The sequence below is a fragment of the Peromyscus californicus genome, unplaced genomic scaffold, assembly GCF_007827085.1.
Source record: "Peromyscus californicus insignis strain IS unplaced genomic scaffold, ASM782708v3 Scaffold_6__1_contigs__length_162567912, whole genome shotgun sequence".
NCBI classification, from domain to species: domain Eukaryota; kingdom Metazoa; phylum Chordata; class Mammalia; order Rodentia; family Cricetidae; genus Peromyscus; species Peromyscus californicus.
The window spans coordinates 19,665,155-19,691,245 of NW_026294584.1; the positions used below are offsets into that span (position 1 = coordinate 19,665,155).

A 26,091-nucleotide genomic window follows, 5' to 3' on the forward strand; every position below is an offset into this window, starting at 1 on the left:
TTTTCTGTTTGATTTAGAAGAAGTTTGAAAGCTGTCAGCAAGGTCTGTAGAGATGCGAAGATGCTCGTCATGAAGGATGAGCTAAGATGCTGCAGAAGGGGCCCTGCTGCCTGGTATTTAATGGCACCTCTGGTCATAGAAGGGCATAAAAGGGTCTACTACTAAGAGCCACTCTACATTCCCCGTTGGTTATGTCACTACACATACCAAGCAGAGAAAAAAGAAACGTCGTTAGTAGATTGTGGTTGCCATGAGTTTAAAAAAAAAAAATGGTAATTTCATGAAGATCTTTATTTTTTTTCCTCTAAATCTTGGAGCACGATTTATATTAAGTATTAAGAGAACACATTTATTAGTTTCTTAATTACTATTATGAATACATATACATTATTTTAAAATAAGATTACAGAAAAGCAATATCTGAAATTCTTTGGCCATATCTATTCTTCCTTATTTATATTTTCAATATTTCATTTTACATATATTTACAGTGCATGACTTTTTAAATGCAAAGGCAAAAAAATTAAGTGAATTACATATATACACTATGTATCATTTTAGAATGTATTAAGTGAATTACAAATGCACCACATACATAATTTAAAAGTGTATTAAGTGAAATATATATATACACACTATATATCAATAAAGAGAAAGAAAGGCATAGAGCTGAGAAAAGTGTGGAATTTACTTATCCTTATATGGCAATGTGGGTAAAGAAACTTTTGTTATCTTAACTTTATATAACAACTAAAGAAAATATACAAATCATTCCTAGGGACACACTTTTCTCCTGCAATTGTAACTCAAGTAGGGTCTTATTTCACTGGGCCTTCCATGGAGACTCTAGAGGGACGGAGCTGGCATCAGGCACAATTTATAGAAACACTATTTTAAAAGACTTCTATGCATACTTTGCAAAGGTTAAGGCTTAACATTAAATTAAAGCTCATGGAAAGCATTTCAAGTTGGGCAGGGATCTGAGACAAGAGTCTAAATAAGTACCACAGGGTGGACTCTCTTAAATAGCTGACGGTGGATCTTGCCTTCAAGCAGGTGTTGCGGGTCAGTTAGCTAATGACTGAACTCTCAACAAGGACTTGGAGGGCCAAAATTCTGTTCTTAATTTAGAGTCACATGCTCAGGCCCAGCTCAAAACCTCAAAATCTCTCTAGGGTAACAGAGGCCACTAACCTATTATCTACATTTTAAATACTACTTAACCAATCATTCTCAGGCTTGGCACAGTTGGAAAGCTCTGCTTTGGGTTGGTGTCTGGTTTAGAGAGTGGCTTAATTCAACCATTAGTTCAGTTCACATCTGAAAATCAGGGTCTGCGCTACTGACTGGAGGAGGTGTAAGCCAGAGGAAGTATGACCATTGGTACCTGGAGGCTCATGCTGTTGCTTCCGAACTCTTTCTGGCTGTTGTTTTAACAACCATCTTGGAACACATTAAGGGAACTGCTGAGAAAGGGGTGAGTTGGGAGAGTGTTTTCAGGGGGACTCCCCTGCTCAACTTGTTCCACAGTTATGCTTTTTAATTTACTCACTGGGAAAGAGATCCACATTGGAACTCCACAGTGAAAAGTTAAGCTCCAGAGTTACGTTTCATATAAAAAGCCAACCAGCACTCGAGAAGAGATAAGCCCGCCATTTTCCTCAAAGCACTTCTATGTGTGCTTGACTGACTTCAAAATCCATTGCTATAACATTCAAGATAAAACTTAATTCTGAAATTTTAAGCTGAACTTCACAGACCACCGCTTCCCCCACCCCCCTCCTGCCTACCCTCTCAGACTTCATTTATGTGTATTTGTGAGCTTTTCTGTTATTTCCAAACAAGTTCTCCATTAAGCTGCCCTGAAATCTGATTCTTCTGAATCCAGTTATCCTAGTTAATTCTAGATAGGGCCTGCATAGAAGTGTTACCAGCATTATGGAAGAAGGGAGAGGTGGAGGGGGATATGTTGTGCAAACTGATTTATTCCACGTACTGCACTTTCCTAGGACTGAGTGAGAAGCAATTCTCCATCCACCTACAGATAAGGAGTTAAAGATGGAAGTTGGGTGTGATATCTATCGACACCGATGCTTTCGACTGACCTAACAGGAGTGTTTTTACTCACACAGGTCATACTCTGTACCGCTTGAGAGTTGACATATCCATCTCAAATGCACTGTCTCATTTAATCCCTTTAAGAAGCTTGAGAGAGAATGTCATCCCCACTGGAACAGAAAAGGAAGTTGAGGCACAGAGGGGTTCCACATTTGTGCAATGTCACCCGGATTGTGAGTGACAAGGCCAAACTTTTGGCTCTCGTGTCACAGGAATGGATTTCAAATCCACTTCAGCCATCAGCCACCAACACATGGTGGAAAGAATGTGAAAGGCGAAGAAATAGTTTCCTAGAATAAAGCTCCAGCAGGCGGTGAGTCCTCCAGCTGAGAACTGGGCATCAATTTCCTTTGAAATGCATGGCCCTAAAATAATCAGCTTGTCTCTGAAGGTACAAAAGGCTTAGTGCTATAATTTATGATGTCCATCCTGATCTACAATTAGATTCACAGGACCTGGGTACTGTGATTGAAGGAACCATTGATACTATCTCTTTGTCAATATAGAAAATTGCTTATATGTCCATATCTTCATAATATCTATTTCTTATTAAAAAGAAAAATGCAAGAGGCTATCTTCCATCTACAATAAGTTTGATAAAGTCACCATACTTAAAAATCCACATTTAAGGCAACGAGATCAGAGTTCTCTTACCCCTCCTTCATGTCATTAATAGGAAGCGGCACCCTGCCACCTCTGTCTAGGGCCGACGTGATGTTTATAGCGTTGAGGCGCTCCGGTTGCCACACATTTTTTACAGCCCCGAGAAAGTCTCCAAGAACCTCACTGGCCAACATTTCTTCCACATTCATATTTTTGATGAAGAATTCTGCTTGATAAGGCAACGGGAACTCTAGTGTTGATGAAAAGGGATATGCATACCTTTAATGAAGCAATCTCTTAAATTAAAAGAACAATCTGAGCTTTGTAGAGTTCTGTTATAGTCCTGGCAGCAGATAGCAATACAGAACAGTCAATTCTCTATCTGAATGGGTTCAGATGCTTGGATTAAACAAACTGTGACCCCAAATTGTTCTTAAAAAATATGTCTGATTGGAGGGCAGTGGTACAGCACTCAGGAGGCAGAGCAGGCAGATCTCTGTGAGTTGAAGGCCAACCTGGTCTACAAAGTGAGTTTCAGGACAATAAGGACTGCATAGTGAGACCCTGTCTCAATAACAACAACAAAATTATGTCTGTACTCAACAGATAGAAACTTATAAACTTTCTCATCATTAATCCCTAAACAATATGTCAACTGTTTATATAGAACATACATTGCATAGGTATAATACATAATCTAGAGATGATTCACATATGGAAGCATATGTACAGGTCATATGTAAAAACTATTTATTTAAAATAGTTTTTTATTTACATAAAATAGTTTTTAGATATGACCTGAACATATTATATAGGGGACTTAAGAGTTCTCTGATTTGGGTATCCAAGGGGATCTAGGAACCACCACTGGTGGGTACTGAGGGATTACTGTGACTTCAAAGGCTTCTCTGTAATTGATGATGTGTCTAAGAACTTAATATACATTAGACACTGAAGTATATCTACAATATAATAAAATCCATGGTTCATGGAGGTAATTTATAATTACAGAATTTAGCCAGATAAAGGAAGAAGAAAGAAAAGACTGACTAAGCCTGTGTTTTTAATTTACAATATTTCTGATATTGTTTGGAACATGCTAAAAATCATTGCTTTTTTTCTACGATACTGATTTTATATTTACATCGATTCTATTTGGATTATTGTGTACTAAATATTTCAGAAAATAAGAAAGTTCTTGTACAATTTCACAGTTAAGAGTTTTAGTGAGCTTTTTTTTTTCCTTCCAAAACATTCACTAAAATTCTTTAAAAATTTTAAGCCAGTGGTGGTGGCACACTCCTTTAATCCCAGCATGCAGGAGGCAGAGGCAGCAGGAGGTCGAGGCCAGCCTGGTCTACAGAGCTAGTTCCAGAACAGCCAGGACTACACAGAGAAACTCTGTCTTGAAAAACAAAAAACAAACGAACAAAATTTTTTTTAAATATACTTTAAATAAACCTAATATAAAATTCAGTCTATTAATATAAGAAACATTAACTAAATAAAAATATTTCAGTTTCTCTTGCCAGGCAGTGATGGCACACACCTTTAATCCCAGCACTCGGAAGGCAGAGGCAGGCGGATCTCTATGTGTTCGATGCCTGCCCGGTCTACAAAGTAAGTTCCAGGAAAGGCGCAGAAAAAAAAAAAAAAAATTCAGTTTCTCAAGTGTTATTCTTAAATTGCTGACATTTTCCCTGATTGTTCTCTTAAAATTAAAATGTTTTCTTCTTACACAATACTATTTCTCCAATAATAAGAGTTAACTTAAAAACTATTTATAACCAGGGCAAATGAAGAGACTCATGTGGATTATAATAGCGGGAAAGTCTGCAGGTTCTTGTACCCCCCCCCCCATACTTTTAAGTGGAAGATTAGAGATGTTCAGAAAGATACAATAATTTCAATTTATCTCATCCAATTTTTCTCTAAGTTAGAGATTGTGTCTATAATGTGCTCTGCAGACTTCAAACATATGGCAAAAACTTATAAAACATTAAAACTTTAGCCCCCATTTTAACATGAAAAGGTTGGTTCTATGAATATTTCTGAGTTCCAAACAGATTTAACGTCTCAAATACTAGTTGTACTATGTACATTCTCTAATTTATTTAAACAAAATCATGAGTTTGTAAATTAATCTACTCTTGTTTAATTAATGGAAAATAAAAACACAGAATAAGCACCTGACATCTTAATGACCTCATTTCTTGGAAGACGCTTTGATATTTATGGACACAAGACACCAGAGATTCAGTGAGGGAGCCAGCACTGGCTGCAGGGTTTTCTCCAGAGCTGTGTAGCAAATGGTGACCACTTCTGAAGCCACAGCTCTGTAAGGCCCTACTCACAGAAGACTCTTTCCCCCTCTCCTGAAGGCACTAGTTTAGCTAGATTTATTCAATGCATAGCCTACATGTAGTCTTCTAAAACAGGATCTCTTCATTCTCTTTCTTGCAGATGAATTTTCAGTTTATACAAATGCATTTCCTCTTTACATACGACAGTAGCTTAATCTTTGACACTTTCCCCCATGTCTAGAAACAGTCACACAAATGAACCATGAAGAAGAGTTTCTCAGTGGTAAATGATATAATATTTATAAATAATGGCAAATATAATCTTGGATATGCCAGATGTATACAATAACTCTTTTCCCTAAAAATTTTTACTTTCAGGTTTCCATAAAACTAGCCTCCACTCCACCCCTCTCCACTCTACCCCACCCCACCCACCACTCTTTGACTCTTCCTGATCCATTCAGCCCCACTTAGTGGCTCTCTTTCTGAGATCTACTACAAGGCCTTGTGGTTGCTACCGTATCCCTCCAAAGTTCTGGACTGTGCAGCTTGACTGCTGTCTACTGGGCCAAGAACTACTGCCAGCTCTCTCTGGGATGAGTCACAGGAGCTTTCTAACTCTGGGGAAATCCCATACTTGCTATATTTGGAAATCAAAGAGGCCAAGAGAACAGTAGGCCAGCAGATTGGTGGCAGGGCTCTGAGGTGCTAACCCCAATTTAGGGATTCACTTTATGTACTCTCTTTGAGCACCATGCTGTGGAGGCTACATGACTAATTTCCCATTAGGTCACTCAGAGTAGAAGACAGCTGGCCAAAGAGCTGGGCTGAGCATGATTACCCTGATTTACAACGCTGTTATTCCTTTTTCTAAACTTTATCTGGGGCAAACAGCATGCGTGAAGGCCACGTTCAAAGACGTCCATTCTCAAGTACATAAGACCCTTGTCTAGACTGGCAAGGACAAATGTGTGACCTTTTTAGTTTAGTGGTTTTCAAAGCATTTGGGGTCACTGAACCCTATGTAGAAAAGAAGTCGAGCAGATCTGCCTGAACTCCAAAGAAGACTTCTCCAATCTTCTCCTCCCCCTCACTAACCCAGCCTCTAACTACTTGGTGCAGATAAACAGCCCCTAACACTTACTTTCGACCCTCCAGTTGTGCAGTATTCTTACATCAGGAAGCACATGAATATGGATCCCCATGTGACATTAACACCTCAACAGGTTCTGAATGTTCATGTTCTACAGCAGAGACCAGACTAGAGAAAGAGTAAGGTCCAACTGCAGACCAGGCTCTCTTCCAGTCTGTCATATCTGACAAATTGGTCTCTTGAGACTGTAACTACAAGGTCCAAGAGCCCAAAGCCACCGTGGTGTAATTATGTGACTCCAACCATGAATCCACAAATGGGAAGGAAAAGACAATGACTCTGCCCACTTAAAGAGTTCCCGATTCTACAGGAACAGCTTAAACTAGATACAACTATCCAACCCTAATTAAGTCGAGAATCAGTCTCCCTAATCTCTGGATTCCTAAAAATCATGTAGAGGGTGGGAGTGTGGAGAGGGAATGCTATGTCTAGGGCCACAGAACTAGACCTTGCACTTGTTGTCATATATAAACAGCACTGGCATTTTTAACCTGGCATAGTCATCTGCAGTTGGTACTATTAAAATACTTAAAGGAAGACCCACTGAAGGCAGGCGGTTCAAGTCCTTGAGCAGTCTTTCCAGGTACATATTGCTGATCTTGAACTTAATTCTTTCTTTTATATAGTCTAAAGGCAACTTTTAACTCAGCTTTACTGAGTTATCATGAATTTCAAAATACTAGTTTCTGGCAAAATGCTTTTGTTTGCCTTTTTTCTACCAATAAACAGGAACAGTAATTCCCCATCAAGAATATACTATTGGTTTTCTCTTTTTCAGAGGGAAAGATCTGTAACAGCTCCCTCATGTTAGTGCCTTTACTAACAGAGGTATAGAGAAGATTATCATATAATTTTCTAATGGTACCTAAAATATTTTCTCTTTCTTTTTTAACATTTAAGCCTCAACAGATGGATAGTTTGAGGTCAGCCTGGTGTACAGAGCAAGTTCCAGGACAGCCAAGACTATACAGAGAAACCCTATTTTGAAAAAAATCAAAATAATAATGATAATGATAACGATGACGACGATCCCTCAAGTTTTGGATATAGGATGGTAATATTTTTCCCCTTTCCTCTCTCTAGGCCCTCCCAGCTATCTCCCCATGAGCCCTTCCCCTGTCCCCCCAATCTCAAGTTGGTAGCCTCGCTAAAACATTTTAAGTGTTAAACACATTTCCTAGTCTTTGCCAAAATATAAGCACAATTTTTATATTTCCTGTGTCCCCAACCTTCAAAATCCTCAGGAAATCACTTAGAGTTTGAGCATGTTGCTCTAAATTGTTGGTGGACTCTAACATTTATGACACAATGAGCAAATTTATCTAATTAGCACACTATGTACCCAAACTATCTAATTAGCAAACTATGTACCCCAAGTCCCCCAATCACAGCTTATCTTCACATGCAGCTAAACTACTACTTACAATTACACCGAAGTTAAATATAAAAGTAGCTGATAACGACTCTGTGTTCTTGGACTTAACTCACAGGCTTTAGAGCAGACTTGGAAGCAGGTGCATCTTAGTATCCCTTCAGCACTGATGCAGCAAGGCTTGAAGACATCAGCATCTGGTGAAGAGCCAGCCTCAGTTCGCCAGCACAGTACACCACTTTTATAAAAAGTTAGAAATGGCTTGGTTTTCTTTCCTACATTTTACTATTTCATCAGTTGTTGTAGGGATGTGGTGTTTTATAATCAATAATTACATTTTATGTTTATAAACACAATGAAATCCTTCTTATAAATAAGAAGTGATCATCGACATATTTTCCATACTTACCTTCTGCTGACATTATATTAATTATCAAATTATGTCTTGCAGTCTCAAAAGTACGTCTATTGTAGGCAGTTATCTATTAGAAAAGGAAAATCATGTTTAGAAAGTGAAATGCTTTGTAAAATGCAACTCATTAAAGACAAAATGAAAACAAATCATTGTTCTTTCCATTCTTATTATTTGTTGATATATCGAGACAATTCCTTTCCCTGGGCAATAAGAACCCAGGACTTTTAGCAGTATTGTAGGAAAATAATTAATTAGCCAGGTCTATTTAACATGCTAAAACAAAAAGTTAAATAGAGAAAGATTCTTTTGTAGAAAGCCATGAGGCACAGAAGGCAATACAGATGGGTCACTAGAAGATGGATGAATTATTATGAGTGACTTGCTGGGGATAGACTAAGATTAAAACAAAACACACACACACCAAAACAAACAAACAAACAAACAACAACAACAACAACTAAGAATGTATGGTTGTGCTAGTAAACTGAATTTAAGAAGCAAGCACACCAATGTTGCATGTAGTGCTCAACTGCACAACAATCGGTCAAAAGATTTGTCATAAATAACCCTTTCAGGATGTAAATACACCTCATGATGAGTAAAGCAATAAGATCATAGTCTATAAAACTTAGGGCACATGCTCAAAAACCACAAACCAGCCTTTTCATACAGTCAAATGTTAGTAAACACTTGCAGGGTCAGTGAGCTTATATCGAAGTCAACTCGGAAAGGACTACCAGAGACAAACAAAGCAAAGGCCATGGCTTCAGAACTGGAGGGATAATTAACTTTGTAACAGGCATTAAATGGTGCAGACACATCTGGAGTACCTCAACAAAACCAAATGACTGTGTCAAACTCTTAACAGTCCCGGCACTGGGTTTCTGGTGGTGACTGCAGCTGTAGGTGACATCAAAACAGAAGATTGGGAGAAAACTGGCTCCAGCTACTGGGACAGAGACCCTTGTGCACTCAACAAGCACCAGAGATGTTTACATATCAATAGGAACTTAGAGAGAAGTAGGGTACCATCGTTAGGAATACTGAGAGTTAAAACAGCAAGATTTGGAAGTGGGGGATAAATAATTTCAAACCTTTGGCAATATTTATTCTGAACAGCACACTAACCCACAGAGTTAAAGGAGTTTCTCTCTCTCCAACTTGTCAAAATTCCATTGGGGTTGCCACTTTCTTCCTGGCAGACACACGAGCAGCGGGGCGCACATCAAACCATAACCTTAGTAATAGCTACCAAGCTAAGAAGGAGAGAGTGCCGAATCCTAACCCACTAGACCACCAGGGATGCCAGTTACCAAACTAAGTAGGAGGTATTTTTCTAAGAAAGCAAAGGGAAAAGTTAAAAAAATAAGTTGTACTTGGGAATTTTTGTGATTTAAAACTTTAGCCTTTACTCATTAATTTACACAATTAATATATACTAATTAGTTAATTTGCCTTACTCCCCCCTCCAAATAATCATAATCATATTTTCAGTGGAAGAAAAGATGACTGATCTTCTCCAGTGTGTTATTACAGGGAGATTTGGGCTCAGAAAAGATAATGAGTATTATAAATTAATAACAATAGCCTTCCTTATTTGTCACAAATTTCATTACTGTAAATTTTGTAAACTACAGCTTCATTTTTTTTTAATCACAGGTTACTGGGGGAAGTGAAGAATATTTTATATTAAGAGGAAAATTTTTATTACCTGAATGTATATCTAATGTTTAATCTCAACAGCTATACCAAAATAGTATGCTTTTTCTCACTTCTAATAAGACATTTAAGTACTGTAATGACCTCAATCAAATTTTACTTACTGCAAAGACATGAAGTACTTCAAAGCATTAGGGGGGGATGCTTATTTTTGATCCTCTGTTTCTAAAATAATGCCTAACCAATTTCAGATGTTTAAAATCGAAATATTTCAAATATATCGTTACTGAATTCATAGATTGATATAATTAAATAATGGTTTAAGACATATAAAACTTGACTAAATTAATAGAAGAATATATTAAAATCCTATGCTTTTTACACTATATAGATATATTTGTATTCTATAAGGTTGTGTTGTCATTGGTACTTTTTAAGCATCTTATTTGATACAGATTCTTAACATTTAATGTCTTTCTCTGTGTAGCTTTGTGCCTTTCCTGGAACTCACTTGGTAGCCCAGGCTGGCCTCGAACTCACAGAGATCCGCCTGGCTCTGCCTCCAGAGTGTTGGGATTAAAGGCGTGTGCCACCACCGCCCGGCAACATTTAATGTCTTAAGAACATCTTGACAGTTCTTCAAGCAGTAGTTGAAATTATGGACTTGATGTTCAAAATCCCATTTACTTAACAAGATGAAGATTTCATTTACCTATTTACTTAAGGTCTCATTTACTTAATACAAAAACATGTAGACTTAAAACATATTGCTTAGTTTTGCTTGTTTTTGAACACTATGAAACCAGTAATCTAAACGCCATCCACACATAGTCTTGTGGTTCATCTCCCTACCTCCCAGAGTTCAACATTTTGTTTAAAACTTTATCCATACTGCTGGACAAGCCTCAGTTCATTTTTGCTCATAATATTTACCATATAAACACAACACGATGTATGCACCTAGCTCTTGCTAAGAGCCTTTCGAGTCTGTTGTCTTGTGAGTGTCCAGTGCTCTGCTTTATGAACAATGTTCAAGGAGTGTGTCGGTACATGTCTTCAGGTGAGTTTTTGCAAGTTGCTTGTTTGGGTAGATACTGAGAAGTGGGACTGCTTAGTAATATAGTACACTAATATTCACTCATGTGACATAACCCAACAGTGGTCATGTCAATCCCCACATTCACCTGCAATGTTTTTCACTGATGGTAGAATTTTCATGATTGTCTGAATATGTATGTCCCTCATTACTGGTAAGAACAGACATCTTACTTGGGTTCATGGGTATTTGTGTGTCCTCTTCAATAAAATATCTTCTTATTGAATTGAGGATTTCTTTTCAATTTCACGTACCCTATGGTCAGGCACATGCAATGACAGTATCTTGCCCTGTTTTATGGCTTATTTCTTAAAGAATCTCTTTTGATGAATAGTTCACAAATACAATAGTGAAAAATTACATATTTTCTCTCATAAAATATGCAGTTGATATTCAAGAAATTTATTCTTGTCCCCAAGTCAGCAAGAGAGTCTTCTGTATTTTAATATAATAATTCAGCCTTTTGTTTTTCACATTTAAGACTCATCTACCTAGATTTGTGCTTGGAGTTTAGTATGAAGGATCTAACTCTATGGTTGGTATGAAGGATCTAATTCAAATGGCTAACAATTTTTCTGAGCACTAGTTAAGAAATAGACCTTCCTCTTCTCAATGACCTGTGGCACCAACTCTTCAAACAACTATCACTGTTCCTTGTGTGGCCTGTTGCTGTCCTTGCCACTCAACCCTTCGGCCCATGTGCCCATCTCTGTGACACTGCAACTCTGTACTAATGACCTTGGGTTCATGGAAATCTGGATGCCTGCAAGAGAACAGAAACCTCCTTTGCTTTCTTCTTCATTAGGGCTTAGTTGTTTCTAGCACATAACCCTTCCCATACATGTAAGAAACAGTCAAGTTCTATTTTCAAAAATCCACTGAAAACTATATTGGCATTGCACTGAATCTATAGAAATTATGCCATTATCACACTATCTTCCTATTACTGAAATTACCATCTATTTATGCAAATTTTACATTCTTTGTGTTATATTTACTCTTGGTACCTTATAATTTTTGTCTCTATTGAAAATACATGCCTCTTTGAAAGATCTATTTTCTCAATACTTTTTATTCATGTGCAGAAATGGAACCACATTTATATTTCTCCTACAGTTGATTGCTAGCCTTTCATAATATTGTAATAGTCCATAGACTTCATACTATTGACCGTTCAATTTCTTTCTTTCAAATCATTGGGGATTTGATTTCATGGTCTTCCCTTCACTAGCTATGACTTCCAATATATCCTACAATAAAATATAGAGGATGTCATTCTTGTTTTGTTCCCGAATTTAAGTGAAATTTCTCCAATGTTTCCCCACTGAGAATGATGTTTGCTCTTCTTTTGGGAAAAATTATCAGGTTAAGGAAGATCACTTTGATTCTTTATTTAAAAAGAGCTCAACAGAGGGACTGGAGAGATGGCTCATCAGTTAAAAGCACTTCCTGCTCTTGCAGAAGACTTGAGTTTGGTTCCCAGCACCCACGTCAACAGTGAAACACTTTTATCTTTTAATTATAACTTTTAAAGGAAGTATTAATTTGATTTAAATTACCATTATCATTGCTGTTATGGGTTTTAACTTCTCATGTCTTATAGGTATGCTGATACTAGGAAAAAAACCTGGTGAATTATAACCAATGGCTTTCAGAGCACAGGCTAACTCTATCATCACAGCTTCCACAGCCCTTCGGGAGGGTTACCTTAGCAACACTGATAACTTGTGCTCCTATCATCTGTCCCCTGGAATGCACCCTAACTTCTAACCATATATATAGCTCTCTGAGATCATATACTTTTTCACACCTCCCTGATTTGTTTGGATTTGGGGGTGGGGTGGGGTGTGCTTTTATTGTTTGTTTTGTTTTGTTTTTCAGTACTGGAGATGAACTTGCACATGCTTGCTATCTTCTCTATCACTAAGCGAGAGCCCAAACCCTATTTTTAAAATCTGGAAGGGCTGCTTCCTTCCCCGAGGAAGGCTTCCTTGACTGTGTGAAATGGATGCCTGAGCAGCTTCTGATGATAGCAGTTCCCACAGCATTGGGTAGGCATGTGTTTCTCTCCCAGATCTTCAGCCCCTAGACCATAATGCATGGCTGAATGCATCTGCCATTCATCCTTCTAACCCTAGTCACCTTTCACAATGTTTGGTAATTAAGATGTCTAGTGAGTGACTTTATTTCAATAAGCATGAAATTTGAATAAAAAATATAGATGTGACTTGGCAATTTGGCTCAGTGGGTAGATGTACTCACTGCCAAGTCCGAAGACCTAAGTGTGATCCTCAGGACACACAGAGTGGAAGGAGAGACTCCTGACAGTTGTTCTCTGACCTCCAGAAATGCATCAAGGCACATGTGCGCACACACACACACACACACACACACAACTGAAATATTTTTTTAAAATATAGAACAAATAAATGTTTTAAGTTGCATTTATCTTATTACATAGACTTTATGTTAATTTATTTCTTTTAATCATTTGATTTTTCAGTAGTTTAGTTTATCATTTTTAATATAAATGTTGAAACAGCAAACTTTATAGAGAAGAATATTATATGTCAAAAACATTAGCAAGTATATTTCTATGTTAAAAAATCTTAAAAAATCACTTCCATGTAACTTTAATTTCAACATTTAAAACAAAAACCCATAATATTGCTCATTCAAAATAAATTACCTCGATGATCGTTGGTTTCCCCACATTTTCAGCCGTTGGAGACCCATACAGAACCCCATCACTGTATGGTGTCCTTTGGATGTATCGAAGCCATCCAGGTCTGTCTGGGTAACCCATTAAATTTGTGTTAAATGTTATGGGATCATTACTAACTTCACCTAGATAAGGAACACAGAATTAAGACATACAACAGTTATTTTCATACATGCTTCCTTGGTGCTTTCAATCAAAACATTCTACCTGAAAAAAAAATTTTTTTTGACATTTGTAGCAAACTGAATACACAAATGAAAAAAAATTCATCTGGAAATTTTGACTTTAGTTATGCACATGATGAAAAATATCCTTTTAGTTGTTGAATTGGTCTTGAGATCTAATTAATAAAAGTAGTAATTTTAACAAATTTCTTGGTACTGTTTTGAGGATAATACTTTAGGACAGTTTCACCAGTAAGACAACAAGTATTGTTCATAAATATCTCCCAAAATGCATTCATCTGTTAATAAGAAGCATTCACTTCATGAACTTCGGAGTAGCATTAAGGAGTGGTCAAATAATTATGAATGTATCATAATGTGTCATAGCTATTTACTTTTCTTATATGTAACAACTGCTGTCCAAAGGCTTAGCCATATAGTTTTCTAAAACTGGAACATCTCATAAGAAAACACTTTAAAAGTAAAAAGACTCTTTTCACTATTAAAAACATGTCTACTGTCATTTTATTAATGTCAGATAAGCTACTATTCATCATATAACCTACAAAAGAATATTTATATTAATTCTAATATTAAACATGTATTCTTCCAAAATTTAATTTCTAGAAGTCATTTTTGTTACTTAAGAGTTATAGCTTAATGTTTTCTCTTGCTATTCTTTCTGTATCTTCATTAATGTGACAGTACTTGTGATAATTCAAAATAACATTTAAAGGAATAGTGAATTAAATATGTTTTAATAATTGTTATTACTTTGAAGGAAAATAAATCATCATTGCATTATTATGAACTTTATCAAACTGTCTCATAAAGTAAAATCACTTGTTAAAAACACTGTTATTTAATACCTTATTTCATTCTCTTACACAACAAATGTAGTTTTCTAAAAAAAAAAATCACTATACTATGTACGAAACTAAGTCAGAGTATAGAAAATCAGAATTGGGTACAGCTGTAATTATTTTTGTGGGACGAAAGGCAGGTCATTTGCCAGGCAGGGACATAACACTCAAGACTGAAACATATGCACTCTCTAAAATTCAAAAAATTATTTCCTTTTATAATTAAATTTCTCATCTTAAAATGAGAAAGATCCTACAACAACTAATTTTTCACAGATCCAAATCATTTTAAACACTGTTAATTGTGTTTGATTTCATATCACACAGGTTGTGCACACTGAACAAAAAGAAATATTTAACCCTTCTTCCCTCCTGCAGAGAACCTACCAGGCTTCGGATAAGGTGGAAATTCACCCTTAAAATACTCTCTCTCCAACACATGAACAAAGAGGACACCTGCAGACGGGTATACGTTCCGATCGGAGTGCACCTTTGAGAAAAGAGTGAACACTAAAAGCAAAGAGACAGACCAGAGTGAGAACTGTCCTCGGTAACAGCGTCGGCTACAGAGATGGGGCTCACTATGCAGGGACTGCTGAGAAAACCGAACAACACACGAGGGAACCGTTAGTGCTTATTTGATTGAAAGGGAAGCAATTTTAGGACAAAGCAGAAGAAAACTCTTCCGACTTGTATTCAGAAACCATTAAAATGCCGCACAAGTAAAATGACATACATTACATTTAGTATTTTTAATTGCCATTAAGCATAAAGACATAAATATCATTTTGATGATTTATTTTTGTTCAAAAATATTACCAACAAAATACATATAATAAAAACCTGCAAACTTTATAATTACTACAGTTTTTTCCCTTTCCCTTTTTAAAAAGCAAATACATAGAGTACTTTTAAATAATAAATACTATTGCTTTCCAAGCAGAGGCAAGGCAGCCTAGATAACTCTCACCAGAACATAGACAGCAACTCATTTATACTTAGGAAGATGTGCTGGCAACTTTCTCCATGCATTACTAAAACCTTTCTTAGAAACAATTACTTTATTTTATGTCTCCTGATTTTGGCATCTAATAATTAAAATATCATAATCTATTCCATTATGATACCTCCTAAGTTAGCAGCAACAATTACACAACACAATTCTGGACAAATCATTCTTTAGGCGAAATGAGACCAATTTCATGATTCACTATGACTTAGGACATAAGATTCCAGTGCACGAAAATGGCTAAATTGGTCTGATTAGTTTCTACCTCTTGTTTTTCCTCTGATATCATCATCTCCACCAGCACATTAAAGCCATCATCCCTTGTCACCTCTGCAACGTCTTTTGGGATTCTAGCTTCATGACTGGCCAGCAGCTGCAATTTTTAGACAGGTAAACTCTATCAGCCCCATTCTTTCGTTCTTTCCCTTAGTCACTGATGGATCTGTAAATGTGGTAATTAACCTCAGGAACCCCAAGACTGCTCACACCAGGCTCACAACTTGCTAAAAGCCCTAGGCAGCCAGATCACTGACAGTAGAGTTTTTAGTATTGAAAAAAGGAAAAAGAACTCCCACAAAATGTTTCCCCCTCTGAGAAAACTTGTTCCTCTGTTCTGTGGAGAGCTGCCCCTAAAAAAAGAAGAGTGAACTAAAACATCTGGCTTGTAGTTTCATGTATCCATAACTTGACTAGTAAAAACACAACTTCGAAGTCTATGAAGCAGCCAGATGTGGTGGCTCATGCCTGTAATTCTATCACTCAAGAGATCTGTATGAGGATTGCTTTGGGTTTAAGACAAGCCTTGGTTATAGAAATAAGTTCAGGGTAGCCTGGATTACAGAGCAAGATCCTATCTCAAAACCACAACCAAAAAGGCTATGCAACCAAGCAAATAAATAAATAAAAGACGCTGCAAGATGGTTCAGCAAGGTTTGTAGGAAGACATTGATGTGTTTGGCACTGAAGTATGTAGTCTTCCCCCTTGGTGTTCTTATTGCCAGCTTCTACTCAAGGACTATGTACTCACCTGGGGAAATGGTGGTCACATTCCAAATAATTATCACTGAATCAGAGAAAAATTGTAAGGATGGAAAACATGAAAATCTGAATTTCTTCGATCCAGTTCAATAACACAATGTATCCTAAATATGAGATGGTGTCAGAAATGTGAAGACCACAGAGACTCAACCCCTGCTTCCCACATGGCCACCATCCAGTTTGGGAGATCAACATCTTCTTAACTAGGTATTATCCCAGAAATATAAGCTGTGCAGGCAATACCATGAAGGGTGGGCTGACTTTGGAAAGATCTGGGAAAAAATTAATAGAGTAGTTGTTTACAAGACAGAGACAGAGTATTTGGGCATTCAGCAACGAAAACATGCAAGATGCGTGAGTGGGATATTGTGAGGAACCTATAAAGGAAGGAAGTAAGCCAAATATGTACAATCTTGGGGTTCACGTCAGCAGCAAACAAAGCTGGGAAGAAAAGATTCAAATGGTGAAGAGTTTTAAACTGCTTCTGAGAAGTCATTGTTCTCGATAGGACATTTGTTAAAATTCTAGATCTCAACCTTATGTCTAAAGCACAGGAGTGCTTTATTATTCAGAATGATCTAAAGGAATCTCTTCTGAACTGATCTGATTTATTAATCTTCCTAGCGATGAAAACACCATGCCATGCAATACTGAGTTTTATTTTCCTTGTCATTTTTTTAATGCCTTGAGGAGAGTTCAGCATATTTAAATAGGTTTACTGATGCCTGTGGAATGAAGGAATACATTCTAATACGAAGCGATGCAGAGACAGACACAGGTCTCATGCTAGGGAGCTAAACATATATGACACTTAATTTAAGATATAGTATTCTGTAGATTACTGTCCTCTATTTCCATCATAAAGTAATAGGCTCTTTTAGTGTTTGCTACACAAAGTGATATATGTCAGCTTGTGAGGCAAAGGGACATGTTTCTCCCGTTAAACAACACTGAAATAATTCGATTTTCTATATAGCCCTCACAGAGCCTAACACGAACCCATTAAAGGGTACCTATCATTCCATATCACCCCACCAGGACTAGTATAGAGCACCTGGGATTCTGCCCTCACAAAACAAACAAAGAAACAAAACCATTTCTGCAATAGTTAAGCCACAATTCACCATGGCCCTCTCAGGCTTTAAGATGACATGCACATTTTCTTTATTCTTGTGTACTCAACTGCCGTTCTGCAATCTGTTGAACTGTACCCTTGCTGGTCAGTTGCCTTGGCAACTCTACAGTAAAGCCTACTTCACTTTAAGTATAGTATGCCATTCACTGGAGAAAAACATGATACAGATGTGTGACATATTCATCATCTAGAAATGGAAAATGACTAAGCCACTGTGTTTTGTTTGTGAAAATATTACTTTCTTTCCTTACAATGGGTTTAAATTATGGGCACCCACACAACATTTTCAGAGAAGAGCCCTTTCCCTATCCCTTTGTTATTTGCAAAACAAATAGCCTCCTTGTGAGAGGCTATTTGGGCAGTATTTACACCTCTGCTTCTTTTCAAAAGCAACATGACATAGAGAGTTTGAAGCTCTGGGCTGTTGTTCTTCTAAACACGAGCCATGTCAGTAATGTTCATGGGGTCTGCACAGACACCCCTAGAGACTGCTTCTTGGAGTTAACGTCTGCTGCATTCACAGGTGCCTATCCACAAACAACAAACTTGATATACATTATTTTTCTTAATAATGAGTATGGAAAATGAAATGTGAACCCCCCAAGAAGCCACAGCACAAAGATCTGATCATCTCCACAATATACATGTGTACAGTGCTGTGCTAATCAAGCCGAGGTCACAGGGTCTGGCTTCTCTGTGTCTCGCATGGTTCTGTAATCTTGTACAGCTGCAAATCCATTGCCTCTGCAAACATGCCACTGGACACAAATGAAACTGAAAACCACTATGCAGCTAAATCCCTGCAAATCTAGCAACATTAGTGGGCAAAACAATTAAAGCAAAAGTTCGACCCATGGAGAATTAAAAGCATTACTGTCAAACAGAAAAGATGGCTAGGGTGATAAAGATTAAAACTTTTGAAAATACATTGCCATAAGCAATAGAATTTAATTTTTAAAAAAAATCTCATGTCTGAATAAGGAAGAGCCAAAAGGAAAATAGTGCTGGAAATAATTTCAATATTTCACCCTCCCTAAGCTCCTATGTCTCTCATTACCATGCAACCAAAATCTTATTCACAGAAGTATTCTTTGCATGTTTAGTCACAGGGAATATAGAAAAGGTCAGGGCATTTCAACAACTCTATATTATGTGACAGTAGATAGCCAAGAATCAAATAATAGATCTTGACAGCAGTAGCAATAAAGTGGAACCTCACACTAGCTAAATTGTGCCCGTCTTCCTTTGCTAGGAATCTGTTAGAAATTTTCTCTCTGTGTGAAGAAAAAGGTTAAGTGTGTGCATCAGTGTGCTGCCTTACAATTACCTTAAAAACAAAAGCAAACATGGATATACTTCACAAACACTGAAGTTTGAAAGATTACGCTGCTGAAGAAGCTCTAACAGATCTTCACGATTGCTGCTACTGAAATGTAAACAGACACACATACCGTCCCATCTTTACAAAGAGTCCAAAGGACAAGTTCCAGACCTTTTTCTACATCACTAAGAACAAGGACAGAGCCATAAAGATAGAACAGACATTGAGTGTGAGGTTGGAAAGTTCCAGCTACATTTAATCTTAAAGCTGTCTCCCTTATGCAGTCTTTGAGAAGAATGTCATAAATTATTGTCAATAAGAGTGTCCAAGTAAGCCGGGTGATGGTGGCGCACGCCTTTAATCCCAGCACTAGGGAGGCAGAGCCAGGTGGATCTCTGTGAGTTTGAGGCCAGCCTGGGCTACCAAGTGAGTTCCAGGAAAGGCGCAAAGCCTTTCCTGGAACTCTGTCTCAAAAGAAACCCTGTCTCAAAAAAAAAAAGAAAAAAAAAAAAAAAAGAAAAAGAAGAGTGTCCAAGTAGCCTTCGTTAGGTACCAATTATGTGTAAGTCTCATTTATAGATGATTTACCAACAAATTGATGGCTTTATACCAACCACTTACATTGTCCTTTTCTCACTGTTAGGGTTTACAAGGATGGAGTAAAATCTCAGATTACCGGGGTTCAGCAATGGAGCATGTAGAGGGCTGATGCTCCTAAGACAGCAGTGGCTGATCCTCTTTCGTAATGTTCTAAGATCATCATTTCTCACATCAGATACTGCACGCAGCTCTATTATAGAGGAGGCCGTATGGACTGGTTGCCTGTCATTTACAAACCACACGAGCGGGTCCCAGTAGGACAATGCATTTTAAGGTTGTGTGTTTTATGGATTTTGTTTTCTCCCTTGGCAGACGAGTTGTCAGCTGCCATTTCTCATTGCTCTCAGTATGTTTTCTATAGCAGCTCCTCTAGCCTTTTAAGTTTGCCATGATTAACCTACTGCAGATTTAAAAACCAGACTAGCAAATGAGGTAGGACTGCGTGCTAAATTAAGAGAAGATACGTGCTGTTTCAGTGTGTGCAGTGCTCTGCTCGATGTGAAAAACCAGAAGCCTGCATTTGAAGCATTAGCTGCCCAAGGACCCTTTTGTGGTGTATTTCCTGGTTCTTAGCTGATGCCGTATGCCTGTGAATGGACTCTCTTACGATACTCTGGATGGTGTCATTCCTTGAGGCAAAAGCAGTATAAACTCTGTGCAATATAATACATTCAGAAATAAATAAGTGTACAATTGAAAGTCTTAATTCAATCCAGATGTTACGTAAACCTGAGCTGTCAAATCAAAATGAACATAAGGTGTTATGTGAAATAACTTCATGCTTGCTATGTGGGAAACAGACTGCATAATTTAAACCGAGATTTATGGATTAAATATTACTCTTAGCAGGAGTAACCTAACCAACCTGAAAAGTACCAAGATACTATAATGAATAGCTTTCATATAAGAAATTAAAAGTGTATTTCTAAAAGCATCTAATTTTATCAGTGTGCCCTTTGTGGCTAGTCATTGGGAAAGTATCAAAAAGGTACTTTGGAGACAATTATTTAAATAAGACAGTATATATATATATATATATATATATATATATATATATATATATATATATATATATTTCCAACTGTTCACAGCATTATCTTAATGGAAAGTACTACCTGGGAGAAGTTATATAAAAATTACGAAGAAGATTTTTCAAGATATTCAAGCTATAAAGAAGGTACTGAGCAGGCACCTATCTTAATACAAGTTTAAAAAGCAAAATTTGACCTAAGCAACTAGGCATGAGTATCCTGAAAATCAAACATTTTAAGTGCTAACGAGGGAAATGAGATTTCATTTTTTTTCATGTTACAGCTTTAAGGGGCTTAACAATCTCTCTGAGACTCAGAGCCCCTGCATACACAGCACTGCAAGAAGCCACTACTCAACGCATCAGAACAGACCGCACGATGAATCCCTTCGGCTCTCTGAATCAAGATAACTCATCTCGGGATTTGCAGAGCTTAATAAATTTATGAATTCCTTCCTAATTCATTTTTAACAAGTTATTACACCATTCAAATTGAAATTTAATTATTAAACCAGGTAATTACTGTAGAAAAATATTTTAAGAGATCTTAATATCCAGCCAGGTACACAATGTATTTTCTTTCTTTTTTTTTTTTTTAACCCCTCATTGAGATTTATGCTAGGTTTGATCAATTCAGCTTTATAAATGTTGGCTTTCAATTGAAAGCGTTTCTCTGCTGTCAGCCCTTCACCTCAGGGTATCAAAGGCCGGCGGGCCATTCATTTGGAGGTAGGCAGCTGTTGTTTTTCTTGCAGTCACAAATAGCCCGTGCCTAAGCTGCGGGATTCATTCTAAGGACAGCATTAGATTGCCTCCTTTGCCTAAGATACAGGCGCTTCTGTTCATGTGAGGCAGAAATCATGGCTTGGATCTTTTTCTACAAAAAGGCAGAAGAATTTCTTCATGAAAATTTTTCCTCCTAACTTAAGTTACTAATTTTAATTTTTCTAAATTGGAATTATCTTGGTTATTCTCTAATCAAATATATTTTTCCCTTTTGCCTGTGTGTTTGTGTGGCTTAAATGTCAATATGAAAAAGGTGCACACTATTGTTATAAGGGTGATCAACAGAACACGGGACTCAGAGAACGGCAAAAGTTGAAAAGGGTTTTAGATGTCATGCTGTCTAGGCATGCAAATATCTTTATTAAAAGACAGATCAAAGCACTCCTGACCAAGACATGGCCTTAGCCTCCTGCTCAAGCCAGGACTGGCATGGAATTGATAAGTACTCCATTTTACTGGACAGGTGACAAAGCTGAACTCAGAGGGACTAAATGCTTGTTTCACAAGCACAGATCCAGGACTAACAGTGGAGCCATGAAGTTTATCAATCCGACAACACAAAATACAAGTTAACACATTTGCTAGTTAATGCTTCTGCTACAATAAGATTGCTGTTAGGAGCTGCATAACTCCTTAACTCTGTTAGTAATTTCTCTGTGATTTATAAAGCACCAGAATTTGATCAGAGAACCTAAGTTTCTAATTTCAGAGAGTTCTCTTAATCACACTGCAGAACTAAAATAGGCGAGTTTACATACACACAAACTTTAACAAACTCAGGTAGGAAGAAGTCTGCTTAGTGGTTTAGAGGAGGAGGAGGCATCTCCAGCTCGTAGCTAAGACTTAGGAGGACAGCTCCTATCTCCTGTAAACGGTCCTTTAGAGTCTGAAACTCGGCTGGAGCTAACAGTTTGTTAGACAGGACACTTCTGGCAAATCAAACAAGGACCAGAGGGGTTTGTGAGAGAGGACAGAAGCCCTAAGAATCACAGTTTAAAACAAGAGGAAGAAAGAAAAAGGAAAAGATGACTATAATTTATACAAAATTCTGTGAAGTTCAGAGGAAGAATCTTTGGGGATCCCATGGGTGTATCAGAAGCCAAGGAAGGCTCCATTCCTTTGGAAAGAACAGAGCAGAAGGTAAAATGCTAACCAGAGCAACGGAAGACACACACATCAGACCCATAACTAGAAAGAAACAGCAAGAAGGGCCATGCCAAACAAACAAAATAATAAGGGTTATCAGAGTGAGGCTTTGGAAGGACTTGTGGGAGAATCCACAGGAGACAACTAAAGAGGACGTGGGAAGAAGAACCATATGCAGTTCCAGAATGAGTACTCTGGTGTTTTTTTTTTTTTTTTTTTTTTTTTTTTTTTTTTTTTTTTTTTTTTTTTTTTTTTTTTAAACAAATGCCTGACATCTTTTCACGGGAAGTTACTGCTATAAAAGTGTTATCTTCACATAGATATGAGCAAGGAGATTTCTTTAAAATACACAGATGTTTGTTTCAAAGACAGAGGCGACACTGGAAAACTTTGCCCTACTATGAAACAGATGTAGAGGATGACGATTCCAGCTGCTGAAGAGCTGGGTACCAGTTATAAAAATGTTAGTGACCTCAACTTCAAAGATGCATGGAGAAACTCCTTTATTTTTTTATCTTACAAGAAGGACATTTTACGATATGAATTTGCTCTTTTCAAAATATTTTAATACTAGCATTATTATGTAAACATTTTGGTGGCCCCCAAAGTTATAGAAACCAGGCCTATTATTTAGATAATCTTCATAACCACATACAGCCAATATTTGGGAAGGAAAAAGATCTTAGAGATGAATAAACAAAAAATATGAAGTGAAAATTTACAATAGTAACTGATATTCTAAACAAACCTAATACTAAGGTAGACTTTTGCCCTAAATCAATGCACTCTTTCAAAGGTCATGCAATGTGGCTAATGGACACATTTATAGATAGAAAAATGTACAAGGATGAACTCATCATTCAAGGGGGAATCCATCTTTCTAGTAGAAATCAAGTACCAAGTAATTATTTAATAGCAAAAAAACATCAATTTGGCTTACAATCAAATCACCCAAAATTAGATGAAATATTTATGGCCATTTTCTAAGTTTACATAAAGGCTGTTTCAAAGTGATATTGTTAATTGTACTTCTTAATGTTTTTCAACGTTTTAAATAAACTGTTATAAGTAAGCACACTTGGACAATTTCTATAAGTGGCATTATAGAGACTGGATAAGGGGCATAGGTTAAAAACAAGAGTGATTTTTAGGTTTTTTTTTTTTTTTTTTTTTTAAAAAAGGAAAATACCGGATTAAGAATACAGGAGGATTAGAAGTCTTTTTAGAAGATTAGGAAAACAAAATTTTATTTTTCCAAATTAACTTATTAAACACTCATTGACACAGGACTGACACAGAGCAAGAGGAACACTGGAAGCAAACACTGACTCCCACATGGAGATTTACGATTACAGCCTAAACTCACCATCTTCCTTCCCAGCAGCCGTTTTTCTGCTGATAATAAAACTGTTGGCTTGTTCGGTCTTCCAGTTAACTGTTCCATTTATGCCACCAGCACAGCTTAATAAAAAAGCTTTTCAGAATGAAACAAATGCACACAAAGAAATGAAATTAATGTCAAATTCAAAATGACTATCACAGATACTGTTAACTTGCTCAGATCACATCTGGTCAAAGCAGCTGCTGAGTTCCAACTAGCAAACTTATTACCTGCCAATATGGGGAATCTACACGTAAACCAGACATCGTTCCTGCCCCACAAGGAGCTCACAATCTGTGAGGATTGAATGGTAACCTCTATCCAGAAATATTGATTACGAAATGGCATCAATGATATTCGCAGGGGGCCAAAAGCACGCGGGCCACAGGAAGACTGGAGGGGAGACAATTATCTCTGGCTAGGAATTCTGCATTATATCAACCCAGAGTTGAGTTTGGAAATATTAAAGTGGCAGCGATGAGCAGGATTAGATAGGGTCCAGAGATACACCGGAAGACTGGAGAAGAGACAATTATCTCTGGTCAGGAATTTTGCATTACATCAACCCAGGGTTGAGCTTGGAAATATTAAAGTGGCAGCGATAAAGAAGATTAGATAGGGTCCAGGGATGCACAGAGACTATCACAATGGTCAGTTCAAAGCTACGGGGAAGACAAAGAGGCGCCAGCCACAAGACCCAAAGGAGATAATGCTGAATACTTCTCAAACCTCAGGATACAGAGATAAAGGAGAATCACAGGTGGCTTTGAAGGCTTGGTCTAGAATGATACCGGCCAGAGATACATCAGTAATCCCAGATGAAAGGTTAACTTCAGGAGAAAGATGAGAATCAAAGTCAGGGTCTCTTAAATTTAGGGTACCAAATGGACATCAGGTGAACCCGACCAAGAAGAGAGGGCTTCAGCTTTGGTTCATAAACGAATGTAAAGGGGCTTCACCAGGTGCAGACTTGAAGTCATTTCTCAATAGAACTAATAGCAAAAGCTGAAGTCCCAATGCAACTCTTAAAGACACCATGCCCCCAGGGAGCACATCTGGACTCTGAACCGTGAGGTGATCTGGAGCACGTACACAGCCCAGCCTGTTTCTCTTCACCCGGACTGCCCATCTTACCACCGAGTTTCCCGTTTCCACCCTCACCTTTCAGATTGCATGGATTTCGCCTCCATTTTTCTGACAACATTAGCTCTCCTCTCCTCTCCCTCTTCTCACCATCTCAGAGCAGTTGCCTCTGGGTTGAGCACAGATGCAAAATCCCTGAGGATTTACCCCATGCACCTGTCCTTTCTCCAAAACCCAAAATGCAGTTAAGAAAGAACACACAAGGGGCTAGAGGTGACTCAATGGTTAAGAACACTTACTGCTCTCAAACAAGACACTGGTTTGGTTCCTAGCATCCAACTCGGGTAGATCATGATCTATCACTCCAAGGGGGTCTGGTGCTTTCTTCTGATCTCCTCGGGCCCCTGATATTAAGTGGTGCACATCCACACATAACCCAAGAATGCATGCACACACATACACTTAAAAACTAAAGAAGAAATGACTAAGATAGATTACACAGAATAGGGAGGGATAGTCAAAGTAGAATGTGTTAACCTACATTCTTATATATCAAAATCAGAGAATGACTCCACAAAGAGGAGGCAGGGGTGTCACAGGTTGGACAGCAGAATCCGAAACGCCTCATACTGCAATGAGAGGAGGTATCAAGGCTGAGGGCTCGGCCCATATCCTCACGTGCTACAAAATGGCCAGAGGATGACAGCTTTATGAAAAAGACTGCTCTCTTTCAAACACAGGAAATGTCCTTGTGACCGATTGACAATGGAGTTCTAGCAAAGCTGTGAAAGAAGAAAACGAAGTACGAGGGTCAAGACGAAGTACGAGGGTCAAGACGTAGAAGCTGCAGGCACAGGTCCCTCTGTGAAGAGCAGCAGCAGTCAGTACGAGGAAGCAGTGAGCAAATGACGGAGGGCAGGGGGAGAAACGCGGGGTCACGCAGGTAGAGGTAAACTGAGGGTCTTTCTACACATAAGCTCTAGAAAGGACGTGAGGAGAAAGAAAGAGAGAAAATGGAGATAAAGAAAAGGAGCATAGGGTCTGGAGAGATGGCTCAGTGGTTAAGAGTACTGGCTGCTCTTCCAAAATGACCG

At 37.8% G+C, this 26,091-nt stretch overlaps 1 protein-coding gene across 6 annotated transcripts in view; it reads right to left on the reverse strand.

Annotated features, from left to right (window-relative positions):
- Positions 1-26,091, reverse strand: part of Sgce (sarcoglycan epsilon) — a 71,269-nt gene that overhangs the window by 30,654 nt on the left and 14,524 nt on the right. For 3 of the 6 annotated variants that reach the window (XM_052719202.1, XM_052719199.1, XM_052719200.1), the window contains exons 2-6: positions 23,900-24,007; positions 14,856-14,978; positions 13,409-13,566; positions 7,959-8,031; positions 2,773-2,971 (exon numbers count right to left, since the gene is read on the reverse strand). In XM_052719202.1, coding sequence (XP_052575162.1) covers positions 2,773-2,971; positions 7,959-8,031; positions 13,409-13,566; positions 14,856-14,978; positions 23,900-24,007 — 661 coding nt within the window. The remainder of the gene's footprint in view (positions 1-2,772; positions 2,972-7,958; positions 8,032-13,408; positions 13,567-14,855; positions 14,979-23,899; positions 24,008-26,091) is intronic. The other 3 variants (XM_052719203.1, XM_052719204.1, XM_052719205.1) reach the window with 2 other exon arrangements.